This window comes from Colletotrichum karsti (genome assembly GCF_011947395.1).
Source record: "Colletotrichum karsti strain CkLH20 chromosome Unknown Scaffold8, whole genome shotgun sequence".
NCBI classification, from domain to species: Eukaryota; Fungi; Ascomycota; class Sordariomycetes; order Glomerellales; family Glomerellaceae; genus Colletotrichum; species Colletotrichum karsti.
The window spans coordinates 1,093,934-1,121,721 of NW_024065908.1; the positions used below are offsets into that span (position 1 = coordinate 1,093,934).

At 52.9% G+C, this 27,788-nt stretch overlaps 10 protein-coding genes across 10 annotated transcripts; 4 read left to right on the top strand and 6 right to left on the bottom strand.

The window, feature by feature from the left end:
- Positions 1-4,071: 4,071 nt before the first annotated feature.
- CkaCkLH20_03451 (uridylate kinase) lies at positions 4,072-5,102 on the bottom strand (the record flags this gene model as incomplete). The annotated part of the gene is made up of 2 exons (XM_038886170.1): positions 4,072-4,733; positions 4,889-5,102. The coding sequence occupies 2 exons, from the start codon at positions 5,100-5,102 to the stop codon at positions 4,072-4,074; spliced, it is 876 nt and encodes a 291-aa protein (XP_038748679.1).
- A 903-nt stretch (positions 5,103-6,005) lies between these two features.
- CkaCkLH20_03452 (protein disulfide isomerase) lies at positions 6,006-7,596 on the top strand (the record flags this gene model as incomplete). The annotated part of the gene is made up of 2 exons (XM_038886171.1): positions 6,006-6,135; positions 6,197-7,596. The coding sequence occupies 2 exons, from the start codon at positions 6,006-6,008 to the stop codon at positions 7,594-7,596; spliced, it is 1,530 nt and encodes a 509-aa protein (XP_038748680.1).
- A 564-nt stretch (positions 7,597-8,160) lies between these two features.
- CkaCkLH20_03453 (uncharacterized protein) lies at positions 8,161-9,694 on the bottom strand (the record flags this gene model as incomplete). The annotated part of the gene is made up of 2 exons (XM_038886172.1): positions 8,161-9,440; positions 9,496-9,694. 2 exons carry the CDS (start codon positions 9,692-9,694, stop codon positions 8,161-8,163), a joined length of 1,479 nt encoding a protein of 492 aa, XP_038748681.1.
- A 2,355-nt stretch (positions 9,695-12,049) lies between these two features.
- Positions 12,050-12,884, top strand: CkaCkLH20_03454 (uncharacterized protein; the record flags this gene model as incomplete). Its single annotated transcript, XM_038886173.1, has 2 exons — positions 12,050-12,460; positions 12,534-12,884. 2 exons carry the CDS (start codon positions 12,050-12,052, stop codon positions 12,882-12,884), a joined length of 762 nt encoding a protein of 253 aa, XP_038748682.1.
- Positions 12,885-13,481: 597 nt separating this feature from the next.
- Positions 13,482-15,053, top strand: CkaCkLH20_03455 (Beta-glucosidase 1B; the record flags this gene model as incomplete). Its single annotated transcript, XM_038886174.1, has 3 exons — positions 13,482-13,723; positions 13,782-14,254; positions 14,317-15,053. 3 exons carry the CDS (start codon positions 13,482-13,484, stop codon positions 15,051-15,053), a joined length of 1,452 nt encoding a protein of 483 aa, XP_038748683.1.
- A 333-nt stretch (positions 15,054-15,386) lies between these two features.
- On the bottom strand, positions 15,387-17,053 carry CkaCkLH20_03456 (uncharacterized protein; the record flags this gene model as incomplete). The annotated part of the gene is made up of 3 exons (XM_038886175.1): positions 15,387-15,743; positions 15,801-16,175; positions 16,229-17,053. 3 exons carry the CDS (start codon positions 17,051-17,053, stop codon positions 15,387-15,389), a joined length of 1,557 nt encoding a protein of 518 aa, XP_038748684.1.
- An 877-nt stretch (positions 17,054-17,930) lies between these two features.
- On the top strand, positions 17,931-19,201 carry CkaCkLH20_03457 (putative EXS family protein; the record flags this gene model as incomplete). Its single annotated transcript, XM_038886176.1, has 2 exons — positions 17,931-18,021; positions 18,072-19,201. 2 exons carry the CDS (start codon positions 17,931-17,933, stop codon positions 19,199-19,201), a joined length of 1,221 nt encoding a protein of 406 aa, XP_038748685.1.
- A 286-nt stretch (positions 19,202-19,487) lies between these two features.
- Positions 19,488-21,011, bottom strand: CkaCkLH20_03458 (glycolipid 2-alpha-mannosyltransferase; the record flags this gene model as incomplete). Its single annotated transcript, XM_038886177.1, has 4 exons — positions 19,488-19,549; positions 19,657-19,810; positions 19,996-20,434; positions 20,491-21,011. The coding sequence occupies 4 exons, from the start codon at positions 21,009-21,011 to the stop codon at positions 19,488-19,490; spliced, it is 1,176 nt and encodes a 391-aa protein (XP_038748686.1).
- Positions 21,012-22,970: 1,959 nt separating this feature from the next.
- CkaCkLH20_03459 (uncharacterized protein) lies at positions 22,971-24,823 on the bottom strand (the record flags this gene model as incomplete). Its single annotated transcript, XM_038886178.1, has 8 exons — positions 22,971-23,352; positions 23,406-23,550; positions 23,606-23,754; positions 23,811-24,082; positions 24,131-24,223; positions 24,281-24,501; positions 24,559-24,735; positions 24,784-24,823. 8 exons carry the CDS (start codon positions 24,821-24,823, stop codon positions 22,971-22,973), a joined length of 1,479 nt encoding a protein of 492 aa, XP_038748687.1.
- Positions 24,824-26,148: 1,325 nt separating this feature from the next.
- Positions 26,149-27,602, bottom strand: CkaCkLH20_03460 (FAD binding domain protein; the record flags this gene model as incomplete). The annotated part of the gene is made up of 3 exons (XM_038886179.1): positions 26,149-26,736; positions 26,800-27,404; positions 27,467-27,602. The coding sequence occupies 3 exons, from the start codon at positions 27,600-27,602 to the stop codon at positions 26,149-26,151; spliced, it is 1,329 nt and encodes a 442-aa protein (XP_038748688.1).
- Between the last annotated feature and the right edge of the window lie 186 nt (positions 27,603-27,788).

The window sequence follows — 27,788 nt, forward strand, 5'->3', positions numbered from 1 at the left end:
ATCATAATAAAAGGAACCTGCCGGACGAACAGCGAGTGCGGAACCTTTATCAGAACCCGAGGTCGATCGGTAGTACATGTCGATGACTGACGTTAGGCTGGCTGATCTCATGCTTTGGTCAATCGAAGGTCGCCGAGCTGTAACTGGTCGATCATTATTCCAGTTGCTGGTGAAAGTCCCCGATTGACTGTGACTGCGGCCATCTTGACCAAATTGTGCCGCTCTAAGGGCGCCATACGGCAATGATGGCATTGACTGATTCAAGTGAGAAGGTGCAAGGCGCGGGCTGAGGTAAGTTGGCTTGTATGATCCGTGGACAGTCCTCTTTTGGTCTGTTAGCAAGGTTGAAGGCCAAAAGTCTCTCCATATCGTGGGAAACAGAGGAGCGCATGATAGGTGTAAATAATACACCAGACGATATGAGGTAATGGGATGTTACTCACAAATGAAACTCGATCTAGTTCGACCATCCTACTGTAGTCAACACGCCCAGATTCGGTGACGGCGGGCGAGGACGGCCGTACACCAGGGCGCTTCAGTCGAGTTGGGTAAGGGAAAGGAGACCGCGGACGTTGTAGAGCACTACTGTAGTGACTCTGCAGTGTCTGGGAGGATCTTTGGCGTCGCGGCACACTCGAAGTCATGGAGTACGAGCGCCGGAAGGGGTCGGCTCGGTGAGCTGGAGACAGCGAACTTAGACCGGAAGGATTGCCCTCGGAGCCGTACAAGGAGAAGATCTCGGAATTCGTGTCTCGATCAGAGCCGCGTCTTCCACGACTGATTTGGCCTTCGGTTCTGATGCTGGCACGGGATTCGGACCTGAATATGGAACTAGCATCGATGCCTGGTCTCGACCTGGCGCAATGGTGGATGGTAGCTGCGGGGGCAATCGGTTTGATGGTGAATATGCCGATGTCACCCGTCTCGGTTGTGGTCTTGAGCATGCTCTCAAGGGGGCCCGGAGAGGGCAGCAGGTTATTGGCGCTCTCATTGACGCTTCTCAACGGACGGTGAGATAACCTACTGCCTGGCCGAGACTGCGCTCTGTGGCTACTGCGCAGCGACCCATGACTGACAGAACGCCTGACGTGATTGGTGTCCATTGGAACGGGATGAGGCTTGAGGTTGAACAGAGGCGAAATGCCGATACGGTTTATTACTGATGAGCAACTTCGAGAGCCACAAAGGCGACGGACGTAGATACCCCGACGGATGAAGCTATTGCGAACGCTGGCGAGGTCTCATGGCATCCCCATGGCGGGTGTTTCTGGGGAGAGACGCTTGATGTTGTCTTGGTTAAGGTAGCTTGACGTGAAGGGGAGGAAGTTCTTCAATACCAATCGAGCTTGGCATGACTCTTCTACAATAGTGGGAAAGAACATTTGATTAGGAAGATGGAATATACTTTCTTGGGTCGTAAGCCAGGAGCGACTTCCTCCCGTTCCTGTTGGAAAGCGCTTTCTTTCCTCTATGGGCTATGAATGTGCTTCCTACCTCTTTAGAGAGAGAAGAGAGTGTTTCTCGTGCGTTAATGGCCAGCCACGGCGGCAGTCGCACTTGCTATTCGTATGCCAGTGTTCCGGTTCTTGACAATCGAGAAATCATGATGACAGAAGCTTCCCCAAAAAGCTTGCTATTACCACTCTTGGCGTTGTTGCCAACTTTGCATCAACGAAGTCGCAGTTGATTTCCTACTGACCAGGAAGGCAGCTACGACCGTTGCCTGCGCTGCGGCTGTTGTCACCGCTGCCGGCTTAGCCATCTTCTTTCCTGTCGCCGTTTCCTGGTCACTCCGTATGTGACTCTCGCTTTACCCTCTCAGTTCCAGAGTTCATCTAGCCAGATATTGCTCCTTTGCATCGCCTTATCGAGGTGTTGACACAAAACACAGTAGACCATGTCCGAAGCGCTTCCGTTCTGGATGTTGAGCTTTTACATCCAGACCGCCCTTCAACAGACGGAAAACCAGACGACATACTGCCAATACTGAAGGGGAAGAAAGAGAAAGAAACCTCTAAGAGTACGCCATGAAGTGTTGATGAGCACGGCAATTCTGGTTCAAGTAGGTCTGTTTGTGCCACTAGGCAAAATATGAGCCGTAAACTATCCCCTTCGACGCTCCCTTAGCAATTCTAGTGTCTTCGGACGGCCAAGAAGTCATCTCGGGAGGCTTAACATCTGTGTTCCGCTTACACGCCGTGCAGACGAACCCAGAGACGAGAGCAAGGACGAGGGTAAGGATATCAGCGCAGTCCACCTGATTGGATGAACACCGTAGGCACTTTCCTACTTTGGCCAACACTAGTTGGGCCGTAAGCACATGTGGGTTGATCTACCCGCATCAGAGATCCTTCCAAAGGCCATCTTGGCATCTTTGGGAACATCTGTCCTTTTTGGCAAGTTCGGACTGTTTGAGCGATTCAGTCTGTGTGTGTGACTACCAAGATGAACACGAAGCCAATCTGGGGGAGATTTGAATGTGATACCGGCAACCGTCTAGCTCTGACAAGCATGCTATTTACATAGCACAGGATCCGAGACGGGACTCGAAAGCTTCCAGGAGACCCCACATTGTGGCCCGGATTGTTCGGGGGCGGAGGCAGAGAATTTGGGGCGACACGGAGCACATCAGCCGTTGCGCCCTTCTGGTTTAAGGTGACCTGGGAACAGGACACAGTTCCACTTTGTAGGCAGCGAGCAAGCAACCAGCTCCGGATATCCCTTGTCCTGTTGTTACCGTCAGGGCCCAGACAAGGAAGTTGAGGGTCCGACGGAGTCGAGAAGACAAAAGAGCCTTTTTGTCTGTCTAATTCCGGAAGACGGATGCCTTGCATCGATCCGCAGCTGCAGTTGGCCAGGTATTCCACTGTCCACCAACACAAACAAAAGTCCACAAGTGAGAGCGCAGCATCGCGAGGCAAACGCCGGCCGCCTTCCCGTTGGACCCTGGAACGACGGGTGAGGCTGGGAGGATTTTTACGTATCGAAGTCCCAGAGTCGCGCGGCATGTTGGGTGGCTGGAGCTGGAGAGCTGGACGGAAGCCACCTCCACCTTCACACAGGGTCCCATCGGACTCGTGAGCGAGCGCGCCAGATGCGGTCAATGATCAGCTCCACGGTAGCATCGCCGCTGGATCCCCCAGCCGGTAGGGTAGCTTGGCGGGTGGTGGAGAACCGGATCCTTAAAGGCGAAGACAGAAGATTGATGGGTCCATGGATGCACCTTGTGGCCAGAACGGCAGGCAGAGAGCTTTTGGAACGGTGTCCTCAGGAAAGCTTGCCCCCGAACAGATGCGGAGCCATGGAAGCCCATTGTTAGTTGTGTCTGGAGAGTGTAAGCGATAGAATGAGAAAGGCAAGAGCAGATGACACAGCGAGATCACAAATCAACTCAACACATATTTTGTCAGCGCTGTTGGTTTGGTCTCTGGGCCTGGGTGAAGAAGCCCCCAGAGACACACACTGCGCAAAGTTGGGACGGGCTGAGGGGAAGCTGTGCCATCCAACGATGCGTGTCTCAGAGAAAACCGCCCAGACGCAAGGCGGAATGTGCAGAATAGGGGCCCAGCCAACATTCAAAGGCATGGCAATGGCAGTGGCCACGCATAACAGTGTGGGTTCGAGCGTTTGTCTTTGGATGAAGCACGCGGTCGACTTGATTGACAATCAACTCCAACAGAGCTTAGCGTCGACTTACCCACTACTAAGGCAGACGGCCCGGAAGCAGGACAGGCACGGAGGTATTGAATAATTTGCCGAGCAGCTGGCGTCTATTCGTAGTTTAGCGAGTTGGATACCTACTTGCGTTCCTTCGGCAGTGACGCAACTCCTCAGCTCACCTCAGGCCAGGCTGGCTTGATAATGATTACCTACCGACTTTCAGGGGGGGTCTCTACTCGGCTTTCGAGCAACACCGTGCAACTAGCAAGCAAGGATGTTTTTATGTTCCGAGCCTTTTTTGGTTTATTTAGGTAACTTAGTAATAGTACAACTCTATGTATACAACCGTCTTCCATCAGCAGGTATCTATCTTCTAACATCCAGTGTAAAAGTCTCTCCAGGCCCTCAGACTCAGAATCCGAGTCTCTTGGAGAGCTCAGAGCGGGTCTTGGCGTACACATCCGTCGGCGACGGCGTGGCATCGAGCTTGACGACACGGCCCTCCTTCTCGAAGTAATCGACGACCGGCATCGAAGTCTCGACAAAGGTGCGGAAACGCTTGCGAATGCTCTCGGCATTGTCGTCGGCGCGGCCGCTCGTCTTGCCGCGCTCCAGCAGGCGGCTTTCCATGACGGCCTCGGGGCAGTCGTAGAAGAGGACCAGCTTGGCCGGGCACACCGTCTCCTCGAACTTGACGGCCTGGTCCATCTTGCGCGGGAAGCCGTCGATCAGGAAACGCTTGTTGCCGGACTCCTTGATGGTGGCCGTCATGGCGTTCTCGAGCAGCTGGACCGTGACCTCCATGGGCACGATCAGGCCGTCCTTGATGTAGTCCTTGATCAGCTGGCCGAACTGGGAGCCGGGGCGGTCCTGCTCGGCGCGCAGTAGGTCACCGGCCGAGAGGTGGGTGAAGCCGTAGTCGGAGACGAGCTTGGCGCATTGCGTGCCCTTGCCGGCGCCGGGGCCGCCGAGGACAAAGAGGACGGTGACTTCATCGGGGGAGAAGGTCGGGGTGGATTTCGTAGGGGAGGGGAGCTGCTTGGAAGCTTCGGGGGCTGGGAGGGATGCCATATCTGTAAGGGAAAGCGATTATCAGTATACTTGATGTTTTCTTGGTAGGTTTCGAAGTGAAGATGACAGAAGTTGCAGCTGTCGTTGGGCTGTGGTCGTTGCATAATAAAGGACGCATAATTGTTAGGGACGATAATTGGCGGCTGCTATAACTCACCGGCTCTCTGGTCAACAAGAAGCTTGTAAGCACCGGATCCGACGGCGACGACGGCAAGGAAGGGCCAGAACTTGACACCGGAGGGCTTCTTCGGGGGTTCGGTAGAGTAAGCACGACGCGCCGGGAATCGCTGCTGGAACTTGGAAACAACAGATCGCGAAGAGAAAGCGCGGGTGGAAGCCCGAGAGAGCAGGCGCGGTGTGATTGGATGCATGATGGTGACGTTCTCTGGTGTTCTTCCTTCCGAAACCTGGTGACGGGACCTTTGAAAGGTAGGCGCGTGTATTCGTCCTAAAGTTTTTGGGGGACACGGCAACGGGAGAGAGAGCCAGCACGCACTTCGGTCGCGGTAGGTATCCAATTCCTCAAGGCACTCCCAGGTCCTGCTAGCCAGCTGGATGTGGATACCTATTCGGTTACTCTGAATGGTCGGTTTCGCCAATCAATTGAAGCGGGCAGAAAAGAACGTTGGGGGAGTACCTGAATAGGTAGGGAGTGGCCGGTTTGCCCCTCACGCAATGGAGGGAGAGCACGGGTTGCTTATGGGTTGGGGTAAGTACCGAGAAACCCCCAATCCGTACCTTTTGGACCTTTTCGCCGTTACATCATGCTTCAGGTACATTGCCGATACCAAGTTAAACACCAAAAGGAGGGGCGTCCCCTAATACGCCAATCCACACAGACACTGCAGCCGCCTTAGTGAATGCATGAGCTGACTGCTGCGGTTCCTGGAAAAAGGGACACCTGTTCTCAATTGCCCTTGGTTTAGAAATCCGAAATCTTTCTCCAGAACCTCCACCTCCTACTTAAGAGAGAGCCTTTCCCATTCACTAACCGCTGGAGCTCGACTTGTCCACCTCTCCTCCTCAAGCGTGAATTTTTCTTTCTTCACTGTTCAAGGATATTTCTTCCGGTCAAGAAAGGTAAGACCCTCCTTCTGCCATCCCAAGCTCAACACCTGAAGCCCCCCACTATCGTCGACACCAGAGCAAACGGTCGCAGACAACAGCTATCGCGAAGCTGCCGACTGCCTTGCCCATTTCGCCACATTTCTTTTATCTGTCGTCAACCGACTCGCCATTCACAGAAAGCTAACATCACCTGCCGCAGGGTCAAAATGTTCTGCAAGCGCGTTGCCATGGGCCTGTTGGCCGCCGCTGCCGCGGTTTCCGCCAGCGATGTCACCCAGTTGAAGAAGGATGACTTCAACGACTTCATCAAGACCAACGACCTTGTCCTTGCTGAGTGTAAGCACCTTCCTGCCATCACATCTTTTAGATCCCACAGAAGCTAACTCCTCGCCACCAGTCTTCGCTCCCTGGTGCGGTCACTGCAAGGCCCTCGCCCCCGAATACGAGGAGGCCGCCACCTCCCTCAAGGAGAAGAACATCAAGCTCGTCAAGGTCGACTGCACTGAGGAGGCCGACCTCTGCCAGGAGTACGGCGTTGAGGGCTACCCCACCCTCAAGGTCTTCCGTGGCCCCGAGAGCGTCTCCCCCTACTCCGGCCAGCGCAAGGCTGCTGCCATCACTTCCTACATGGTCAAGCAGTCCCTGCCTGCCGTCTCTCTCCTGACCAAGGACACCCTCGAGGAGTTCAAGACCGCCGACAAGGTCGTTCTCGTTGCCTACATCGACGCCTCTGACAAGGCCTCCAACGAGACCTTCACCAAGGTCGCCGACAAGCTCCGCGACACCTACCTCTTCGGTGGCATCAACGATGCCGCTGTTGCCGAGGCTGAGGGCGTCAAGGCCCCCGCCATCGTCCTCTACAAGTCTTTCGACGAGGGCAAGGCCACCTTCACTGACAAGTTCGACGCTGAGGCCATTGAGACCTTCGCTCAGACCGCCGCCACCCCCTTGATCGGTGAGGTCGGCCCCGAGACCTACTCCGGCTACATGTCTGCCGGCATTCCCCTCGCCTACATCTTCGCCGAGACCCCCGAGGAGCGTGAGGAGCTTGGCAAGGACCTCAAGCCCATCGCCGAGAAGTACCGCGGCAAGATCAACTTCGCCACCATCGACGCTAAGGCGTTCGGTGCCCACGCCGGCAACCTCAACCTCAAGACCGACAAGTTCCCGTCGTTCGCCATCCAGGAGACTGTTAAGAACCAGAAGTTCCCCTTCGACCAGGACAAGAAGATTACTCACGACGGCATCGCCAAGTTCGTCGAGGACTTCTCCAGCGGCAAGATCGAGCCCAGCATCAAGTCTGAGCCCATCCCTGAGTCTCAGGACGGCCCCGTCACCATCGTTGTCGCCAAGAACTACGAGGAGATTGTCCTTGATGACAAGAAGGATGTCTTGATCGAGTTCTACGCTCCCTGGTGCGGTCACTGCAAGGCTCTGGCCCCCAAGTACGACCAGCTTGGTGAGCTCTACGCCAAGTCCGAGTTCAAGGACAAGGTTGTCATCGCCAAGGTTGACGCCACTACCAACGATGTTCCCGATGAGATCCAGGGCTTCCCCACCATCAAGCTCTACCCCGCCGGTGCCAAGAAGGACGCCGTCACCTACTCCGGCTCCCGCTCTATTGAGGACCTCATTGAGTTCGTCAAGGAGAACGGCAAGTACAAGGCTGAGGTCTCCGTCAAGGAGGAGGGCGCCGAGGAGAGCCAGGCCGCTCCTGCTGCCACCGAGTCTGAGAAGAAGGAGAAGGCCAAGGAGACCAAGGAGGCCAAGAAGGATGACGACCACGATGAGTTGTAAAAGGTTTTTCTGGGTTCACAAATGAAATGATACTTTGGGACATCCCTCGGGATTGGGATTATATACCTCTTGCGCGTTAGGTCTACTCTTTGCATTACGGATGCGGGTAAATTGAAGTTATGACATTTATGTAAACGAACGTCACTGTCCTTCGTGTGTACACCCCTGAACCTTTCTACTAAAGGTATCTTTTATGAACCTTTACTAAGTAAGCTAACGCGACTTAACACATGCAGGATCATCAACGTGCCCTTTGCTAACCTTGTGTCTAATGAGACTAGATTCTTGATAGGCTATGGCATGGAGGAATACCGAGTCGTACACTGACAGCACCCGGAGTATCGCATCGTCCGCATGGAGATGAAAAGAGTCGGTCTTGGTAATTGACTATGGAATAAAACGAACGATCTACGTCTAACAATTCTACTTCACTTATACGACCTATCGTCATACGTCATTCGTAAAGAGCGTCCAGCATTTCTCAAATATCCTCCTTCGTAAACCAATTTGCTGATCTTATCCAGATACCCAGTTTCACACCGCCCACGAGACAATGCCAGTATCTCAAGAGTCAAAGATGGCACCATAAGCTGGGATTCCTCGCGACATCATCCCAAACACAACCATCTCGGTCACCTTGGGGTTCGAAATCACATACACCGCCTCGGCATTGGACGCCCGAACAAGCTTGTATGTCTCAAGGACGATGTCCGGGTGCCCGCGCTCCGTCGTATTCCAGATGACGGCCTCCGGGTCGGCCTTGCGCACCGCCGCGACGACCTTGTCGCCGTAAGTCTTCTGCGGGTTCCTCGTGCTCCAGAGGACCCGCCGCGGCGTCACGTCCGCGAACAGCAGCGACAGGCACGGCCCGATGCCCGACCCCGTGGCCACGACGACGATCTGCCGGAAGACGCGCGAGGTGTACAGCAGGCCGTGCAGGGGCGCGCCGCGGATCCAGAGCCTGCGCTCCGCGGGCTTGGAGATCTGCTTCTTGGTCCAGTCGCCCGCGTTGCTGACGACGATGCTGAAGCCGTTGATCTCGCCCGACTCGGCGTCCACGTCCGGCACCGTCGCGAAGGCGTGCCACTCCGTCAGCGGCCTGTCGCTGATCTTGAGCCCGTAGAAGGGCTGCATCGTCCGGTACTTGAAGTGCAGCCGCGTCGCGTGGTCGCTCAGCTTCTCCGGGTAGACCTTGACGCGGCGGAGGCGGGACCAGGAGGCGACGGAGCACGAGGTCGAGACGCAGATGAACCAGAAGTTGGGGGATGTGAGGAGGACGCGGCCGACGGTGGTGGAGTCCTCGCGGGCGGTGACGCGGGCGGCGAAGATGTTGTGCGTCCAGAAGTTGGCGAGGGCGACCCAGCCGGCGAAGCGGTGGAAGGCCTCGAAGTAGTCGTGGAAGCGGCGGCGGATGTTGGGGTGGGCGGAGGTGAGGATGACGAGGAACATGCCGACGAGGACCCAGCTGCAGATCATGTCGACCCTGATGTCGTTGTGGGGGTCCGCGACGTACTCCTTGGTCACCAGGACGGTGTAGAGGATGTACCAGACGACGGCGGCGGTGCCGGCGCCGCTGTGGCAGCCGCCGTAGTGGAAGACCTTTGCGAGGCGCTTGCGGACGGAGAGGGGCCAGGAGTGCGGGACGAGTGTGAAGATCTCGTAGACCAGGTTGACCCATTCTTCCTGGCGGAAGAGGAGGGAGGTCATGAGGTTTGCGGAGGCGGCGTTGCCGACAGTCTTTGGTCTGGGGTTGCCGTCGGCTTGGGCGACGAGGGCGACGAAGACGGCGAGGTTGATTGTGAAGATTGTTGCGAAGGTCTTTCTGTATGAAGAGGCGTACTTGTCTGTGGACATGTGTGAGTATCGTTCTTGGTGTGTTGGGTGGAATTCAGCACTTACACCGGAACTTGCGACTGAACTCGCTGCCGGTCTGGTCTGGAAGTTTCCAGCGGTCTGATGGTGAGGTAGAGCGAGACGTCTCCGAGGTTGATGCCACTGTTGAGGGAGACAAGACGCCCTCGGATTTGACGACACTCTTCTCTTCAGGTTTGCCTTGCGGGCTCTCCATCGAGACACTCTTCTCGTCTTGTGAAGTCATGATGAAAGGCTCAGTATCTTGTACCGTAAGCTTGATATGCTCAGAAAGATGCTGACAGTATACAGACTCAGTTGTATCCGAACTCAACTCAGGGTGTCTTATATATCCCTTTTCAAGCTGTCTTCAAGCTGTCAACTCCAAGCCAGACGATACAGCCATCGAAACTGCCGGCCTTCCTCAACACTCCAGGTCGATCTTCAACTTCTTGCGGAAGGCCATCTGCAAAGAGTCGATCCCAGATGCCTTCCGCTCTCGAATACTACGTCTGTCGTGATAACAAGGTCGACTTCGGGGCCTTGGTGCATGTCTAAGCCCGCTTTAACATGCACACTGATGAAGAAAGGGGGTCAACGACGGGCTGGCGAGAGCTGCCCTCGAGGCCGTGGTCGTGGCCACTATTCTCGTTCCAGTGTGAGCCTCCGATGCAAAAGGACGGTGACCATGGCAGACGTACAGCTAGGTGTTACGGCATTATCTCCATGTGCTCGACTTCCTAAAGAGGACCCTGATGCCAAGAATGACGACAGCAGCTGTAGTGCAACTCATCTGGAGGATCTGATAATCAGTTACAGGCATGTTCACTATGGATGTTGAGTCGTTACTCACATAGTGAAATATGTTTTCTTGCGATGAGATCCTGCTTAATGCTGTAATTTGGGTATCATGATGCCGGGCAGTCCTGTCGTCGTTGTGCTTCCATGGCGCAAGACGGTGGTCGAAATTGATGATTTGGAATTTATGCAACTCTTTCGTGATCTTTGATAATTCTTGTACAATATGAAGAAAACAGAGTTGCCAAGTTGCCTTCCTCAAAAGAATGGTTGAGATAGGAACTTTTTTTTGGCCTGTTGCAACGCCATATGCGGAAGGTGGGTAGGTGGCCGGCCGCTTGAAACGCGGCGAAGGGCCGGCCAGGTCCGCAGGTCTGCCGTCTCCAGGCCGAAGAGGTACGTATTCTTGCTTTTTTACATTACAAAAAGCACGCGGCGATATTTCCGTTCTGGTTGAAATGTCCTTTGGAGATCCACCTCCCAGCCATCGTGGTGTGCAGGGTGAGTTCACGATGGTTTGCACATGTCAACAACACATCCCACGCCCAAAGTGGGGGTCTCATGCGGCTGGAGATGCGTTGTCGTTTTTGACGGCCATCTTCATCACGATTGGAAGGTCATAGTCGTCCTGGATGGTCGTTGACGTGCCTCTTCTGCCAGTATGTTCTGGGATGTTGGGGACCAGGGAAGCTCGCGACTCAACTTTGGTAGAGCCACTGGCTGCGTCCGAACTTATCATGTACTCAGACTCCTTCTCTTTCATTGTGCTCAATGACAAGATATGGCAACCCTCTTGCCTCATTCTCTTCTGCTCTACTTCTGACTTTTGTTGGGACCGGATGCCCCCCGCAGGACGAGGAAGCCCTGTCGGTGCACCCACGGACATGTCCTCGCGCAGACTCTCGACTGACGTGCTATCCGACGATGACGTCCGATGTTGCAGTCAAATGGAGCCTATAGTATCACATCCACGATCATGTCCTGACCAAAGAAATGAAGCAGTGTATCCTGAGATTCTGTTGTCGAGAAGCCTTCTTACATCGCCGAGTCTGCTGTCCACCACCGTTCAAGCGGGTAGCCCAGCATCAACTCATGTAATGAACTTTGTGTTGGGCTGTCAGAAGAAAGCTCAGCCCAAAGATCTGAGCTTCAGATCCGGCGGCTGACAGAATCAGCCCTAAGAAGCTTACTCACATTTACATGATCCAAGCTAGCCGTCTTCCCGGTTAAGCTTGATTCGTAGTCTGGAGCTTAGACACCAATACCCGCTTTCATGTTAGATCTAGGCCGTGACTTTCTCGCAATGGCCTGCCACTTAAACCAGGCACACCACATATTGCCTTAGCTTCCCACACTTCGCGGTAGCCTGAAGCTATTCACATGGTGTTGGATCTTAAGAGCCCGTCAGCCCACAACCCACGACGCAACGACCCACTCGTGGACCCTGGCAAACCTTCAGCGTTCTTCAAGCAACACCGCATTATTGGAAGCAAATGCTTCTTATTCGTGCGTGAGTTTACGACTGGAGCCTTTCAGGGGTCTACGTTCGGTTAAGTGCTTACCTTAGGTCTGACTGTACCCTCAGATTTTATGGATTATGAATACAGGAGCAGAGAATTGTTGATTTGTCAACTCGGACTTTGATCTTATATAAAATTACCACAAGACCCTGTGATCTTAATCACGAAGATTCCCACTGAGCCCATCCCGCAAGCAATCTTCCACAAGCATTTTCCCGAGGACAACTGCTATCTACCAACTCGATTTCAAGACGTTCAACAACCTCGCCATATAACCCACAACTATGTCTTCCAAGCCCGTCATCGTGCTTACGCCCGGAGCATGGCACTCTCCGGAATGCTTCAAGGTGATCCGGGAGGAGCTGCATCGGAGAGGATGGGAAACCAGAGCCACGACGAATGTGTCGGTCGGTTCCGAGCCTCCGACGAAGGGCATGTATGACGATGCCGCCTCCGCTCGTGCGGTCATAGAGGAGCTCGCGGACCAGGGCAGACAAGTTGTCCTCGTCGCGCATTCGTACGGCGGCGTCGTCGGTGCCGAGGCCGTGAAGGGTCTCGGATACAAGCAGCGCGCCGCAGAGGGCAATACCGGCGGCGTCATTGTGATGCTGTACGTGGCTGCGTTCGTTGCTCCGGTTGGAGCCAGTATCTGGAACTTGACCAGGAACGAGAAACAGTCGTGGATGAGAATCGAGGTAGGATCCCGAGCTTGTCCCGAAGACAAACTCTCTGATAGAACTCTGAAATTTCTAACCTCAAAAATTTCAGGACGGCAAGATCCTCGTCGAGAATCCCGAGGAGGTGTTCTACGCGGACGTCGCCCCTGAAATCACGGCCAGCTGCCTTGAGATTCTCCAGCACACAACCACCAAGTCCTTCGAGGAGGGCGTGACGTACGAGCCGTGGCACGACATTCCCTGCGCATACCTCGCCTGCGAGGACGACCAGGCGATCCCGTTCTTTGCTCAGGAGATGATGTCGCAGGCGTTGGGACCGGATGCGCTGAAGGTTACTTTTAAGTCTTCGCACTCGCCGTTTTTATCGCAGGTCTCGGAGACGGCTGATGTTATTGAGCGGGTTGTGAAGAACGGGCTTGAGGCCATCGAGGCCAAGGTATAGGACATAACAGTATGATGTCTCTGTTCCTTGGAGAATGGCATTTAGCGGTAGTCAGCCTCAAAGCCTATTGATGGTATTGGAAAGGTATATGTCGTCTTATACCTCCTTAACAGCTTCTGGGCAAGTCAATACAAGCGGAAGAAGCTACTCAAAGATTACAAGTATTCAGTATCAATTCAAATCTTGTTTCCCAATGTCACTGCTTCCACCGGAAAAACTTGCTGAATCGAGCAACGCCGGAGCTCCTCACACACCCGCCGGAACAGTTAGACAAGCCTATTGATTCAGATATTCGGTGATTCGAAACTTGGCCACAGGCTCAAATGGGTCGAAGTTTCTATGATCATAATACGGAGGAATTGAGGGGGCGGGGTGCCTCCTTAACGCAACTCCGACTTCTTCCTGGGAGTGCTGATCATACACGGTGAGGATCCTTTCCGGCGGGAATATGTATCTTGCTCGATTATTTAAATACGTTTTTATCATGCTTTGAATTACAATCTTTCGTTGGAAATCATCCAAATGTAAGTTAATTTTGAGACTGGTTATTCTCAGTAACCTGTGCAAACCCAAGCAAGACTTTCGTCGACCACAGAAATGTATCCAACACTACCTAAAGACTTCATCTGGGGCTTCGGCACCGCAAGCTACCAAGTCGAGGGTGCCGTCGAAGAAGATAGAAGAGGTCTTTCTACCTGGGACGTCTTCTGCGAGAAGTCCGGCAAAATTGCAGACGGTTCTTCCGGAGAGTTCGCCTGCGACACTTATCATCGGACCACAGAAGATATCGCCCTGCTCAAGTCTTACAACGTCAAAGCCTACAGGTTTTCTGTTTCTTGGTAAGCATTGATGGCAACAAGTACGGAATTTCCGAACAAACGTTCATCTGAATCACAGGTCAAGAGTCATTCCGTCGGGAGGCCGCGACGACCCCGTCAACGAAAAGGGGTTGCGATACTACATTGATCTCGTCGACCAACTCGTCGCAGCCGGTATCCAGCCCGTCGTCACGCTTCATCAGTGGGATCCTCCGCAAGCCCTTCACGAAAGATACGGAGGCCCCTTGAACAAGCATGAATTCGTCGCCGACTTTGCCCGCTATGCCAGGCTCATGTTCACCTCGCTCGGGTCCAAGGTCAAGATCTGGATGACCATCACTGAGCCACTGCAGATAGCCATCAACGGCTACAACAAGGGCATACATGCGCCTGGCAGGTCCAGTGACAGATCTGTCTCGGAAGAAGGAGACAGTAGTCGCGAGTGCTGGATCGTGGGTCACAGCCTGCTCTTGGCGCATGCGACGGCTGTCAAGATCTACAGGGAAGAGTTCCAAGAAGAGGACGGTGGTGAGATAGGCATCACTCTCTATGGTTCGTGATATTATTCACTGGTGAGGCAAACGTTTGAGCCAGAGAAGCTGACTACCCTCCAGGTGAATGGGGCGAACCTTGGGACTCCGATGACGAACGGGATCACCATGCCAGAGACCGCTTTCTCGACTTTGGCCTGCCGTGGTTCGCCGACCCTATATACCACGGCCATTATCCGCAGTCGATGAGAGACCAGCTAGGAAACCGTTTGCCTTCCTTCACACCCGAAGAGGTCGACCTCGTCAAGGGAAGCAACGACTTCTTCGGCCTCGACTACTACACCTCCGCTTTCGTGAAGCACCGAGACGCTCCGCCTACCCCTGAAGACTACAGCGGGAATGTTGAACGGCTCCAGGAGAACAGCAAGGGAGAGTCCATTGGTCCCGAGACGGAGAGTCCCTGGCTGCGGTCTCATCCGGATGGTCTCCGGAAGCTTTTGAACTTCATCAGCGACAGGTACGGTCACTGCAAGATCTATGTGGCTGAGAATGGGACCAGCGTCAAGGGGGAGGATGATTTGCCGTTGGAGGAAGCGTTGGAGGACGACTTCAGGTGCGAATTTTACCGTGCGCACGTTGACGCGCTTGTGAAGGCGAGGGTGGAGGATAGCGTTGATGTGAGGATGTATATGGCTTGGAGCTTTCTGGACAACTTTGAGTGGGCTGACGGGTATCGGGTCCGGTTTGGAGTGACGTATGTTGACTTCAAGAACGGGAGGACGAGGTACCCCAAGAAGAGCGCCAAGGTTCTGCGAGAGCTCTTCGCAGGACTTTTAGCTGGTGGCTCCAGCAACGACTAGAAGATAGAGCTCAGTATCACACGCGGTTGACGTATTATGCATTCAGATGCTAGCTCATGGAAGAAGCCCTTCATGATATTGCCTGATACCGCTGCTTGTCGCTTTGTTGAGGGCCTCGAGATATGGGTCATAGATCTCTATGGACTTGATGTCTAGCTTTATTTTTCTCCCTTCATCGATATCTTTCTGGGTTTACTGAGTACAGATTTGTAGGCCAACTTCCATTCAGTAGTCCTTGTCTGACAGAACGCTTATTCCCAATTTATCCGATTCCTATGTTCGTGCGGTGAACCCGGGTGTCACCAGTGTTCACGCAGAATAAGTCCAGGGTTCTCACGCCGTTGAAACGTCAAGCCGCAGACCACTCGTGGTAGCATCGGCTACACTTGTTGTGGGAGAGACGCCAGACCTCCGGGAGTCAAGCTCCACACCGGACCCTGTGGAGTCTTGAGCCCGGACAACGCCGTGGTGACGGGGCTTCAGCCGTTGTAGATAATGGCCCAAGCCCTTCAACGGAGGGCGATGGAAGGCTTCTTGAATGTTCTCCAATGACCGGCCGCGCGTCTCAGGCATGTAAGCTGCGAGAACGGCGGTTGTTCCAAAGGCCAGACCGCCAAAGAGGAAGTACGCTCCGAACGCGGACTTGTCGAGGAGAATGGGCGTAATCATAGCAACAAGCCAGTTGCAGAGCTAGGTTCGTTTATTAGTAAGACCCGGTCGAACTGTGTCACAAGGATTGGGACCTACAAAGCTAACGCCAGTGGCGAGGCAGTTTGCCGCGGCTCGAGTGTTGCCTGGCTGGATCTCGCTCGCATATATCTTGCCGACAATGCCCCACGTTGCGCAGTATGTAAGGCCAAACGTGAAGACAGACACGATGACGATCCATCGGGCAGCGCCGTAGGGGTGGACAACCCCAGCCGCGTACAATATGCCCATCAAGAGCATGCAGCTTGTGAGACCTACTCCTCCCGAGATGGCCGAAGTTCGTCGACCCCACTTGTCAGCGAACAAGAATGCAGGGACGGAAATGGCCAGCATTAGAATCGCGGATAGCCCCGAGGCCAAGAAGGCAGCCGTTTCCCCGGGAAGTCCAGCTCGTGAGAACAAAATGGGTGCGTACTGTATAGGTAGTCTTAGCATGTGACTGGAGAATGGTGATGGGGTAGTCTTACGTATATAACGCCATCAATTCCAGACAGTTGAACCATTCCGAGGATGAAGAGAGCCAAGACCGTTCTCGCGCGATAGCCTCTTCTGAACAAGAGTGTGAAGCTTTGCCAATGCGACAAACTTAGGCGCTGCTCTGATTGTGATGAGGATAGGAAGTCTCTCTCAGCTTCGGCCGTGGAGAACTCGAGCCTCTCCAGAGCACGCATAGCATCCGCTCTTCTACCATGAAGCAGCAGCCATCTCGGTGACTCGGGTAGGACGAGGCAGGTCAGGCTGAACATGACAGCACAGACGCCCTGGACAACGTATGGCAATCGCCATGCCAAGCTCGAGTCAACGTAGACGGTGCCGTACGCGACAAAGTAACCAAGGCAGACCCCCGCCGTCGACATGAATTGCGGCAGCCCAGCCAGCGTTCCTCTTGATTTGGCGGGGGCAATCTCACAGATGTAGACACTCATGTTGCCCAAGAACACACCCTCGCCGAGACCCGCCAGGGCCCGGCCGAAGAGGAAGTGAGGTAGAGTATAGGCGCTTCCTTGCAGCAGCACTCCGATTCCGAATAGAACAGCGCCGGCGAGGTTCATTTTCAACCGACCGAACTTGTCTGCGAGATGACCCGTGAGCATGGACGGGACCGCGCCCGTCAGCATGATGAGCGAGACGGTGAAACCGACAAGAAAGGGACTCAGGGAGCCGATTGACTTCTCGAACTGGGACATTGCCATGATGGCACCGATGGAACCGGTGTCGAGGCCATTCGCCAGCCCACCGAGTGAGATGGACACTGAGGCGATGACATATTTCGGGATGTGCTTTCGGAACATTGCTGGAAACAGCAAACAACAACTTGTTTCCCAATAATTTTAGTTGTTGGAACCAAGTTCGAGTGACCCAGTAGACAGGACAAAAACCCGCCTCTTTATACCATGCAAGTTGGTTTGCTAGCCATGTGCAGACTTCTGCAAGGCAAATGCAGTGTATGCGACTCGGTTCACTTGAATGGCCGATATGCCAGTACCCCGCAGGTCAACGGGCGTTTTCTAGAAGAACCGAAGTCCCATCAGCCATTGAAATGGTGGTCAGAAAGGCTCTCCAAGCCAGCAGCCACCGCCGATCTGGAGGGTTATCATGCAGGATCGAGATGGGGGTTGACAGCTTGGTAAGCGTCGGTGAGCCTCGGTGAAGCTCCTCCACATTGCGTATCCCACGCCTGTATGGAACATCTTTTGCGCCTGTTGTTACTCCAGCTCAATACCTGAGACATGGCAGACTGTGTTAAATCCAGGAGCGGTTTCAGTTCTGGAAAGACTGGGCATCATTCAACAGCTTCAATCGTCGTTGACGAGTCAAAATTAGATTGAAATTAAGTTGTTGCACATAGCAAATGATTACCCAACGCTAATTAATTGAGTGGACGTCATCCAGCAGAGGTACGTAAGATCTCATCTGCACGGACCATGTGCCACGATAAGATAAGCCGGGGGACAATTCTACTCCTGAACTGGACACGGCGCAGTCTCTCTCCCTCAGCTCGGAGTTGAAGCCCTCGTGATACACTTCCCACCGAGGAGAACCATTTTTTTTTCAAGACGTATGAAGTTTTCTTGAGTTCCCGTCGTTCCTTTTGATCTACTTTTGGCTCCCTAGAGCCCGCCCTTCCTTCCCGTTTTTCGATGCCTTTTCTCTTTCTCACCAAACGCCATGGACGGTGATCCGAAAGTCGAGTCGGAGCTCGACTCCTTCAGCTTGACTTTTCCTCTTCCCTATCGCATTGGCTTCATTATTGTACTGGGTAGGTCGCCAACAAACCGTGATCAAGAAACGAAGCTGATAATAGGATAGCCGTTTGGGGCTGGGGTGCCAACCTCCACTACCTTCACAAGGTCAAAATCGACGTGCCGACCTTGATTCGATACCCTACTCGATCCTCCCCGACAGAAGCGGCGCACCACCTCTCGACGTACCGCCTTGCGACCGTCCTCTCCACCGTCTTCTTCCTCTCGATCTCGACGTTCTGGATCTTCACCCGCCACACCCCCTCCCTCGTCATCGAGTATGACTGGCTACCGATGACCTACTTCGTCGCCCTCGCAGCCATATTCTTCGTTCCGATTCGCAGCTTCTCCCACGGCGGACGGTCGCGGTTTCTCGCGACACTGAAGCGCGTGAGCATCGGAGGCCTGGCGCAAGCTCAGGATGGCAAGTTTGGGGACATCCTGCTTGCCGATGTGTTGACGAGTTACTCGAAGATCTTGGGAGACCTCTACGTCGTCCTCTGCATGTTCTTCACCCCGTCTGGTTCGTCTACCGCACGACCAGACCGCAACTGCGGTGGCACGGTTCTTGTACCCCTCATCATGGCTGTACCTTTCGCCATCCGATTCCGCCAGTGTATCATCGAATATCTGCGAGTACGAAACGCGCCCTACAAGGAGTCGGTCGGTTGGGGAGGACAGCATCTGGCCAACGCTGGCAAGTATGCGACGGCGTTCCCCGTCATTATACTCAGCGCACTGCAAAGAAGTGTGCCGACCGACAAACCCGCGCCCGGCCTGAACAGAGCGTGGTTGGTCGCAGTGATGGTCAATTCTTTCTACTCGTGGTACTGGGATGTGGCCAAGGATTGGGACTTGACGCTCTTCTCATCGGCGCGCGAACGTAACAACCCTGAACATCCTTTTGGACTGCGCCGACGACTCGTATTCCAGCAGCCTATCATCTACTACGGCGTCATTGTGATGGACTTGATGCTACGATGCACGTGGACTGTCAAGCTGAGTGCGAACTTGGACAAGTTCACAGATTTTGAGAGCTCCATTTTCTTGCTTCAGTCTCTTGAGGTGTTCCGAAGATGGGTGTGGATCTTCTTCCGAGTCGAGACCGAATGGCTTAGGAACAACACGTCGGGACTCGCGGTTGATGACATCTTGCTGGGAGATTACCAGGGCAAGTACGATTCCGACGAAGATTAGGGGCCGGGCGAGCCCCTTTGATGAGAAAGATATTGTAATGTACGTGTGTGATTAGGGATGTCTGGAGTTATTGGCCTAGACGGAAGAGCGGTTAAAACCAGCGATCTGGTGCAGGTTCTGTTGGAGTTTGGCTCAATTGACTGAGTCTATAGATTTCTTCGACCAAATTCAATATGTCTACATATGGACATGTATGCCTTATGTTACATGGGGTATCTTCCTCTGAGCCTTTTTTACCGATGACTCCGGATATTGCAATGTTATCAATCCAAGCACCGGCCTTCTCTCACCTCAAGTCTCGCGTCACAACGACCATGACAGCCATGGGCGTCTTACTGTATTTGGCGCCTTCAACTTGTTTAAGCAGTATCCGTTGTAGTTGCTTCTTTTCCTGCCGTCGCACTCGCATCGGCACCCAATTCCACCATCCATTGGTGGAGAGTATGTAGCATTACCAAGTGCGTGTGAACCTGTCAGCTGGCCTTCGGGCGCATTGGCAGGACACTGGTAGACAATGTCATGTCTGTAGCCAAAGTCTTCGAAATGATGCACTTGGCTGGGGTCGAGAAGCATGCCAACGGCCAGCGAGTGTACAGCGGCGTCACCCCACTAAACGCAACATCAAATCCCTGTTAGCGATCTTGTCCGCTGCGACCTGGGCAATTTGCACTTTGCAGGGGTTTAGAGAGAGAAGCATGAGGAAGGGTAAGTTTCTCCCGCCTTCCAGTCTCAACTCATACTCCTTCCTGCCCACAAGTGCTTGGGAGGATTCTAACGTTCACTCGTCCACTTACCCTCTCGAAGTAAAATCCTCCCACGCTGTCCAGCACCTTGAAGAACGCTTGGTATCGTTTGCCGCGGAAAAAGTCAAGATCTGCTATTTCGAAATTACTCCAGTAATGGCAGCCGCTCCAAGAGTCGCCGTACCGATCGCGGTACGGTAGTAGGCTCATGAACGACCTCAGAGGATATGGCAGCCACGATGGCTCCATCATCGCGGTCCACAGCGACGTCGATGCGATATCGAATGCCTCCTTGAACTCAGCGGTGTGTCGGAACAGCGACGGCACCGTGGCCCATTCCTCCCAAAGAGAAATGGTGAAGCCATACACCTTGTTCCGCCGCGCCATCTCGACGAACGGGTCGTATGTTATCGAGCAGTAGAAATCGACATCCGGTTCGAGTCGCCAGTACCACTTGTACTTTCGAAGCACCTCAAGCTGGTAGAAGTTGCTGTCAACCTCCACGTCAGTTTTGTTTCCTCTAATGTCCCGAATAGCTTTACTGACCCTGAATAGAAGCGACACATGTGGTGATAACCTTCCGACCCAGCGTGCATTGTGCCACGCGCCCCTTGCTCGGCAATGCTCTCCTTTGCGGCGGTCTGATTGACCCACGCAGGGAACGTCCAATCTTCATGTGGTATCGTCTCGAACGTCACATCCCCGCTAGCTGTGCTCCCAAGCACCTCAATGAACCTGTCATCGAAGGGCTCGTCGTTGAGGAACACAATCGGATAGTGGAACCATCGGTTGAAGTGTCGCTCGAGAGATGCGACTGTATGGTTTGCTGCCTCAAGCTCGGAATTTCTCGCCAGCATCACGAGTACTCCGTTCTCGCGATCTCCACTCACGTCTGGCTCACGACATGATGTGTAGAAGGGCTCGTCTTGTTCTTCGGTTGGTACTGGCACCCTGAAGCTGCTGCAATGGTAGATCGACTCGAGCAAGCCCACAACAAGTAGCACCCAGACCCAGATTGGCAGGCGATAGGACGTTGGCCGTCGTCGCGGACTCACGTATCGGAGCATGTCCTTTTGTGGGAGGTCGTCAGCGGCTGCATGAGCTTGCTGTTCTCGATTCACGAGCGGACGGGAAATTGAAATCGAGAGGAATGCTTGAAATAAAGCTCTTTGCGCAGCCCAGTGTCAACCAGGGCCACGCAGCTCCGGTGTCTGGATCAAAAGCTACAAGACATACGTACACTATCGGGAGCTGGCGCACGCGGAATGTTATGCCACAAACGCGATCGACTGCAACGGCAAAGCCAATCTCTCCATTGCACATGGTGTAGCTCACGCCATCTCGACTTAGGAAAGCCTGAGGCAGGTCAGAGACAAGATTGACACCAATCTGGAACTTCGACTGTTCTGGTATGTCTAATCCGCATGATTGCCCAAGGGAGAGAATTGAACGGGGGAACTTACCCCTTGGCTAGCTTGGCGATCGTCTCAACGCCATCAGCTCTAACCATGCGATGGCATTGGCTCGTCCCTCTCCAATCTACCCAGTAGTTGACTGGCCATCGGTTTTCAACACGGGTGGCCACGTAACCAACCAAGGTGGAACTGACAGCTTATGCCACTCACAAAAAGGAGGCACTCTTGATCATGTTATTTCGCAATCTTGTTTTAGCCCTCGAGGGAAACCCGTACCGCGTCGTGGTCTCAACCAAGACAGGCCACTTATGATGGAGGGCCAAGGCAGTGAGTGGCTGGCCGTGAAGATAATCATTCAAAGATCCTAGACCATTTCGAATCTCCAAGAACTCACTGCTATGAATAATAGCTGGCCTGGGAAATTGTGGGCGAGTCGGCTGTCCAGACATGCGTCGGACGTGCTGCGCCTTGGACCATGTTCTCCGACATCCGCCTCTACCTAAACACTCAACCGAGACCCGCCAGCAGGAATACCAGGTTCAAGTCTCAGCTTGCGCAGTGGCTGTTCCACATTCCCAATCGGACACGTTATGAGGCGTATCAGTCACGTGGTCCGCCAAAGAGCTCACACGAGGATTCGTTCTTTGGCACGCCCGCCGCAGAAGCCACATCAGAGCTTGACACCTGCCACTCGTCTCAATTCCAGCCTCAGGGATGCCGCCTATCCACACTAAGCTCGCCCTACAGGATCAGTATGGCTTCAGCTAGATTACAAGCGCAAGTCGATCAGGGGGTTAGCCGGCGGAAGCTGAAGCAGGAAAAAGAAAACTCCACACATTTGTTCGCCAGCGGCTAGACTTAGACTGCGCATCCACCCAAAACCCAACATCAAGCAATCATCGATTTTCTAACCGGTGGATGACGGTCCTGACATCGATTTGGGACCACAATATGGTCCCCTGATTTCGGTGCAGAACATGCTGGGTGAGTTCCTATGTTGAGGGCACATCCGCTCAGCACGGCCCATGGGCTTGTCACCGAACCGCTCTGAAAGAAAACGTCACTAGTCGTTCGTAGCGAGCCGCCGAAGTTCGCGAAGAGGGAACAGCTGCGGTGCCAGCGTCCGCTTGCGGCTAGAGTGACGTGGTTTTCTCAACAACTCCAAAGAGGCTTGTCAGGCCATGTGCTATCGGCGATACTGAGTGCGTAGCCCGTACAGCTTCTCAACGGCTGTTCCGACCTTCAATGGTGCGTTCTTCCATCTGTCCGATCCGCCGCAGTTATTACAGAAAGAAGTTATCTAAGTTAGGTCGTTTGGTGTGTTTATTGTAGTTTGAAATAGTAATTAGGCTGAATAATTATAAAACGAACGCCTATATTTATAGTGATATATGAAGATGAACTGGTGCCCGGCTCTAAATGAGCTTTACGGCGGTTTACGAGTGCGAGGTTGTACAACACATTTACCATGAAATTAGCACTTTAGCCCGTGCTATCTCTTAATAGAAACCAGATGTCTTCTTATTGCTAAATTAAACACTTTAATACTAATGCAAGCTGACCCTAACCTGGCGCCATAACCAACTCGGCCACCCTTCCAATTGGAGCAGTTCAGTTCGCAGAGTCGACTTTTCGAAGCTTGCGCTTCGTTAGACTCTTGTTGTCTTCTCCATCTTGCTCCAGCGTGCCTTTCGAGCCTTGGGCATTGATTATGACATCGTTGGAGTATACCACGCCATCAAAGACCTCGTCAATTTCTTCCAACGTTCTGCCTTTAGTCTCAACAAACAAACAGTATATGGCGGCTAGAATCCCCAGGTTCCAACCACCATTTATCGCGTAGTACCGCCAGGAGATTCGTTCGATAGCTAAAGGAGCGGTGTAGAGATTAAGGAAGCTGAACGCGTAGCCGATGGCTTGGGCGACCACCACACCCTTCGCTCGCTGCGAGTACCGCAGTATTTCGGGAGGATAGGTGTATGCCAAGATCATCCTGCACTAGAGTTAGTAACAAACAAAAATGTCAAGGCCAAGACGCTATCTTACCAACTGGTAGAGACTGCAAGCAAGAAAAGTGCAACGACGACAATTGAACCAATGGCGTAAGAGTTGGTTTCTTGATGGACTTCCGTGAGGTAAGATAAGCCAGATAAGAGACCAAACAAAATCACAGTTGCTGATGTGCCGGCAACTGGAATCGCATGTTAGCTCTGCGAGAAGACTTTGTCGGTACTCTGAATACGTACGCAATGGCTTCCGCGCGCCGACCCGGTCGATGAGGAATACGCCAAGGATACTGCAAAAGGCCTTCCACAGCAGGAGAGCCATGTTGATAGTAATAATCGATCTTCTGCTGGAAACACCTAGGCTCGAGATGATGTACGACGAGAAGTACCTGAGCAGAAGGTGTGAGCCATTTTGTCCATGTTGCGAAGACGCCGAGGAACCTACAGAATCATGTTCCCTCCGAGTATTTGATAGAATATGTTTGTCAAAACAGCGATAGTGAATCGTTTCATGTTGGAGGCTGCAGAAAACGTCGGGTAAGCTAACATTTGGAGAATGTTGTTTGTGAACTGCTCACCGGGTGTAATGAGTTCGCACCATGCCCCTTGACCGTCCTTCTCCTGATTGAGAGAAGCTACAATCTCCTGCGCTTCGGCAAGTACATCAACGTTATGAACGTCCCCATCAGCATGCAGGCGGGCGAGAACCTCGGTCGCCTATGACTGGTTAGCAGTTGATATGGCTATGCATCTACTGAACCTGACCTCCTCAACGCGTCCTTTGGAAAATAACCATCGAGGGCTCTCATCAACGAATGGCAAGAGACAGAGTGAGAAGATGGAAGGGACTGCCTCGCCCTGGACATGAAAAGTCAGATATGCCAACTTAGTTGGGGAACTGTCGGGGACACTCACCAACATGATGCCTCTCCATACCCAGTTAGAATCCTTGTCGAAGATTCCTAGTACGATACAAGCAACCAAGAAAGATGTGAATGGCACAGAAACGAGTACCGTGCTAGAGCAGATGGTTCTGTGCTTTGGCGAAGCCAGCTCCATCACCCACATAGGGGCAATGGAGCCGTTGACTAACGAAGCGAATCCGATAATGAACCGACCGACAAGGAGTTGCGGCACTGTTTGACGCTGTTGTCAGTTCTCAATCTGAAAGCTTCTCGGCCAACGCCACGTACCACCTGATGCTGAAGCTTGTAGGATAACTCCAACAATGATGCAGATGGAGCCAGCGGCAAGGCCCATCTTCCGCCCCCAACGATCAACTGCCGGTCCCACCACCGGAGCTCCCAAGACCGAACCAGCGCTGATAATCGCAACGTTGAGACCTATCAGATCGCTGTTGAGGTTGAAGTCTGCATCGAGGCATTAGAAGAGCAACTCAGGTCAAGAAGGAGACCAACAATCATTGTACGGCTTGACCGCGTTCAAATTATTGATCATGCCGGCGTCATAAGAAATAATACAAATATTTAGCATGGCAACTAAAACAATGAGAATATGTGAAAAGACGGGCCCAAGACTAAGCACCGCCATGGTGAAATCGGGTTCAAGGCGGATAAGGTACTGGCTATGTGACAATGTGTTGATGATGCAACTATCTATGTCGCTGCCTCACCGAAACTGATAGCAATCCAGTTGAAGACTGACGACTTCTTGGACACGCCTGCGTTCAATTATATCTCGGTGAGCTGTGCGTTGGATAGATGCTCGCCTCAACCTCCGTGCGATAGCACTGCAACTATCTCGAGGCACTACCGGGATGAGATAAGACGCGTTGGGTTAGATCGCTGAATCTTGACCATCTGCTATCGCATATTTTCTCCGGGCCATTCCACTCCGACCAGAGTTGATTCAGGCAATGTCACAGTGACAGCACAGAATTGCATGGCGAGTCCAAATCGACGCGCGTGTTTCCCGAGCATGCCGAGCCCCTCGGAAAACTTCGGCCGGGCCTTTTGGAGGACGTCCCATCAAGTTTCATGTTGCCGCCAAGTCAACCCGAGATGTGAACGACATTTTCGGGCTATCCTGTTCACCAGCCGGGAAATGATGAGGGCTTCTGACTAGAGCATTATGGTATTTGCCACCGTTGCCCGTAAGAATACAGGTGCGCAAAGGCTGCGCCCTCTCAGTCGGCATGCACGCAAGGTTACCGACGGGTTTTGAGGACCAGTGACGCTAATAGAAAATGCAAGAGGATTGCAAATCGACTTCATTACGACTAAGGGCCTAACTGTTGGACAACTGTAGGAAATATTCATGTTTCAGTGTCAAGGACGAGATCTGCTGGACACAGAACTTTGGAGGATAGTCATTTGCAACGAAAGGCTACATGGGCTGAATTGAAGGCTCACCGCGTGAATATGTTCCACTGCATCTTCGGTATCCATATCATGCTTCCTCCCATGCGCTTTCTAAACTCTCATTGTGTTGAGTGCTGGGTATTACCGTATTGCACTTATATCGCGTTATGTGGAAAGTTGTTTTCAAGGTGTTGCTTGATACGAGCTTTTTTCTTTTTTCGTAGCTCGCGATGTCCTCACTTCTTCTAGCATGCTTCCTCTCGACAGGGTTAGGCTACTTTAAATTATTGTATTTCATGATAATAAAATTCCACTGGTGTATAGGTTTGGATTGAAGCAGCCGTGTTCACGAAGTCAACAGTACATATAATAAGATATATCGAAACGTTCTACTCTAATAATCCATGAGTCTCTGCACCAACTGAAACATCTACATCCACAGACAAGTTAAAATGAAAAGCATCACCAGTATCCGCCCGGGGGTGGAGGCACAGCTACGTCCTTCAGGTGTCCAGTCACCCCGTTCTTGATATCCTTCGCCACCTTGCCAAAGTTGTTCTTGGCGAAATCCAGCGGATCCCATGGCTTCAGCTTCGGGAACCTCTTCTGCGCCCATTCCTCCGGGGCCGCTTCGATGTCGTCCCAGGGAATCTTGTAAAATGCGTCGCGGTTCTTCTGGCCGCTTTCGTGTACCGCGTTGGAACGGTGAAATCGAATCCGCTGGGCAGCTTCTAAGGCCAGCTTGACGTCACCCTTGGACAACTCAAGACACTCGGCCACCGTCACGGCATCCTCGAGTGCTTGAGATGCTCCTTGACCAGCGGTTGGTAGGTTGGCGTGAGCTGCGTCTCCGATGAGGATGGTGCGGCCTCCTTTGCTGACCCAGTTGTCTATGGTTGGTCGGTAAACAAGTTTGAAATCGATGGTTTTACCAATTGGCGTCACATCGAGAAGCGCTTGGGCATCCTTTCCAGGAAAGTAGTCCATCCACTTGACTACATGCTCCCTTTCAGCAATGTTTGACCAAGATTCGGAGGATTCTTTGTCGTCCTGATGTTGTAAATCACGTCAGCAGTCTAGTCCATGCCAATCAAAGGAGTGGAAGCTGCTTACCGGATGAATCAATACCCAAGCAATGTCCTGACCCTTATTCCAGACAAATGCCATGAGGCTCAAGTTGTCATACATCCAGAACCTCACAGTATCCCTGTCCTCGCGGTAGAGATCCTTCAATCCAGGGTGGCTTCTCATGGCCTCGTCGGTTTTGAAGAAGCTTCTGAACACAGCCCATCCACTACTGGTGCCATCTATCTTCTCATCGTCCAGTTGCAGAACCTGTGCACGAGCAATAGACCGAGGGCCGTCGGCTGCTATGACACAATCGGCCCACAATGTTTTTCCCGTGGACAGCCTCACACCAGCACGACGATCCTCCTCCAGGTATTCGCTGACAGCGACGCCGATTCTGATGTCCTTGACAAGAGTCTTCGCATAGCTCAGGAAAATAGAGTGGATCTTGCCACGGTGACCGGCATATGTAATGTTGTGCTCTTTTTCATCTCTTGCCCACGGAACGTTGACGATGAATTTGCCGTCGAATTTGTGGAGCTCCATGGTTCGGATGCGACTACATCCAGTGTCGTGAATCTGCTGGCCAATCTTGCCATCATCCCAACGATGAATGATTCGTCCGGCATTCGGGAAAAAGTCCAGAATATCTTTGCATTATGAAACTTTTGTTATAATGTGAGAAAAGGGCGTGGCGAAGGAGCTGACTTACCTCCTTGGCTGTTGGAGTCAGGATACTTCTCAATGACGGTAACATTCATGCCGCGTTGAGCACATTCGATAGCGGCACCAAGCCCGCCAAAGCCGGCACCAACAATGATCACTTCCAACTTGCTGTTAACTGTCATATTGTTCGTGGGTATTGGATCTGTGTAGAGTCGAGATGAGTGAGGTAGTTCCACCTTCGATAGCGTTGGATCTTACGCTTGAATGATCAAGGGATACAAGAATTCTCTTTTTCACGCCGGCCATAAGGCCATATTTGCCTATCTAGACACGGTTCTGTAAAGACGCCAAGCCTGGCTTACTCCGGA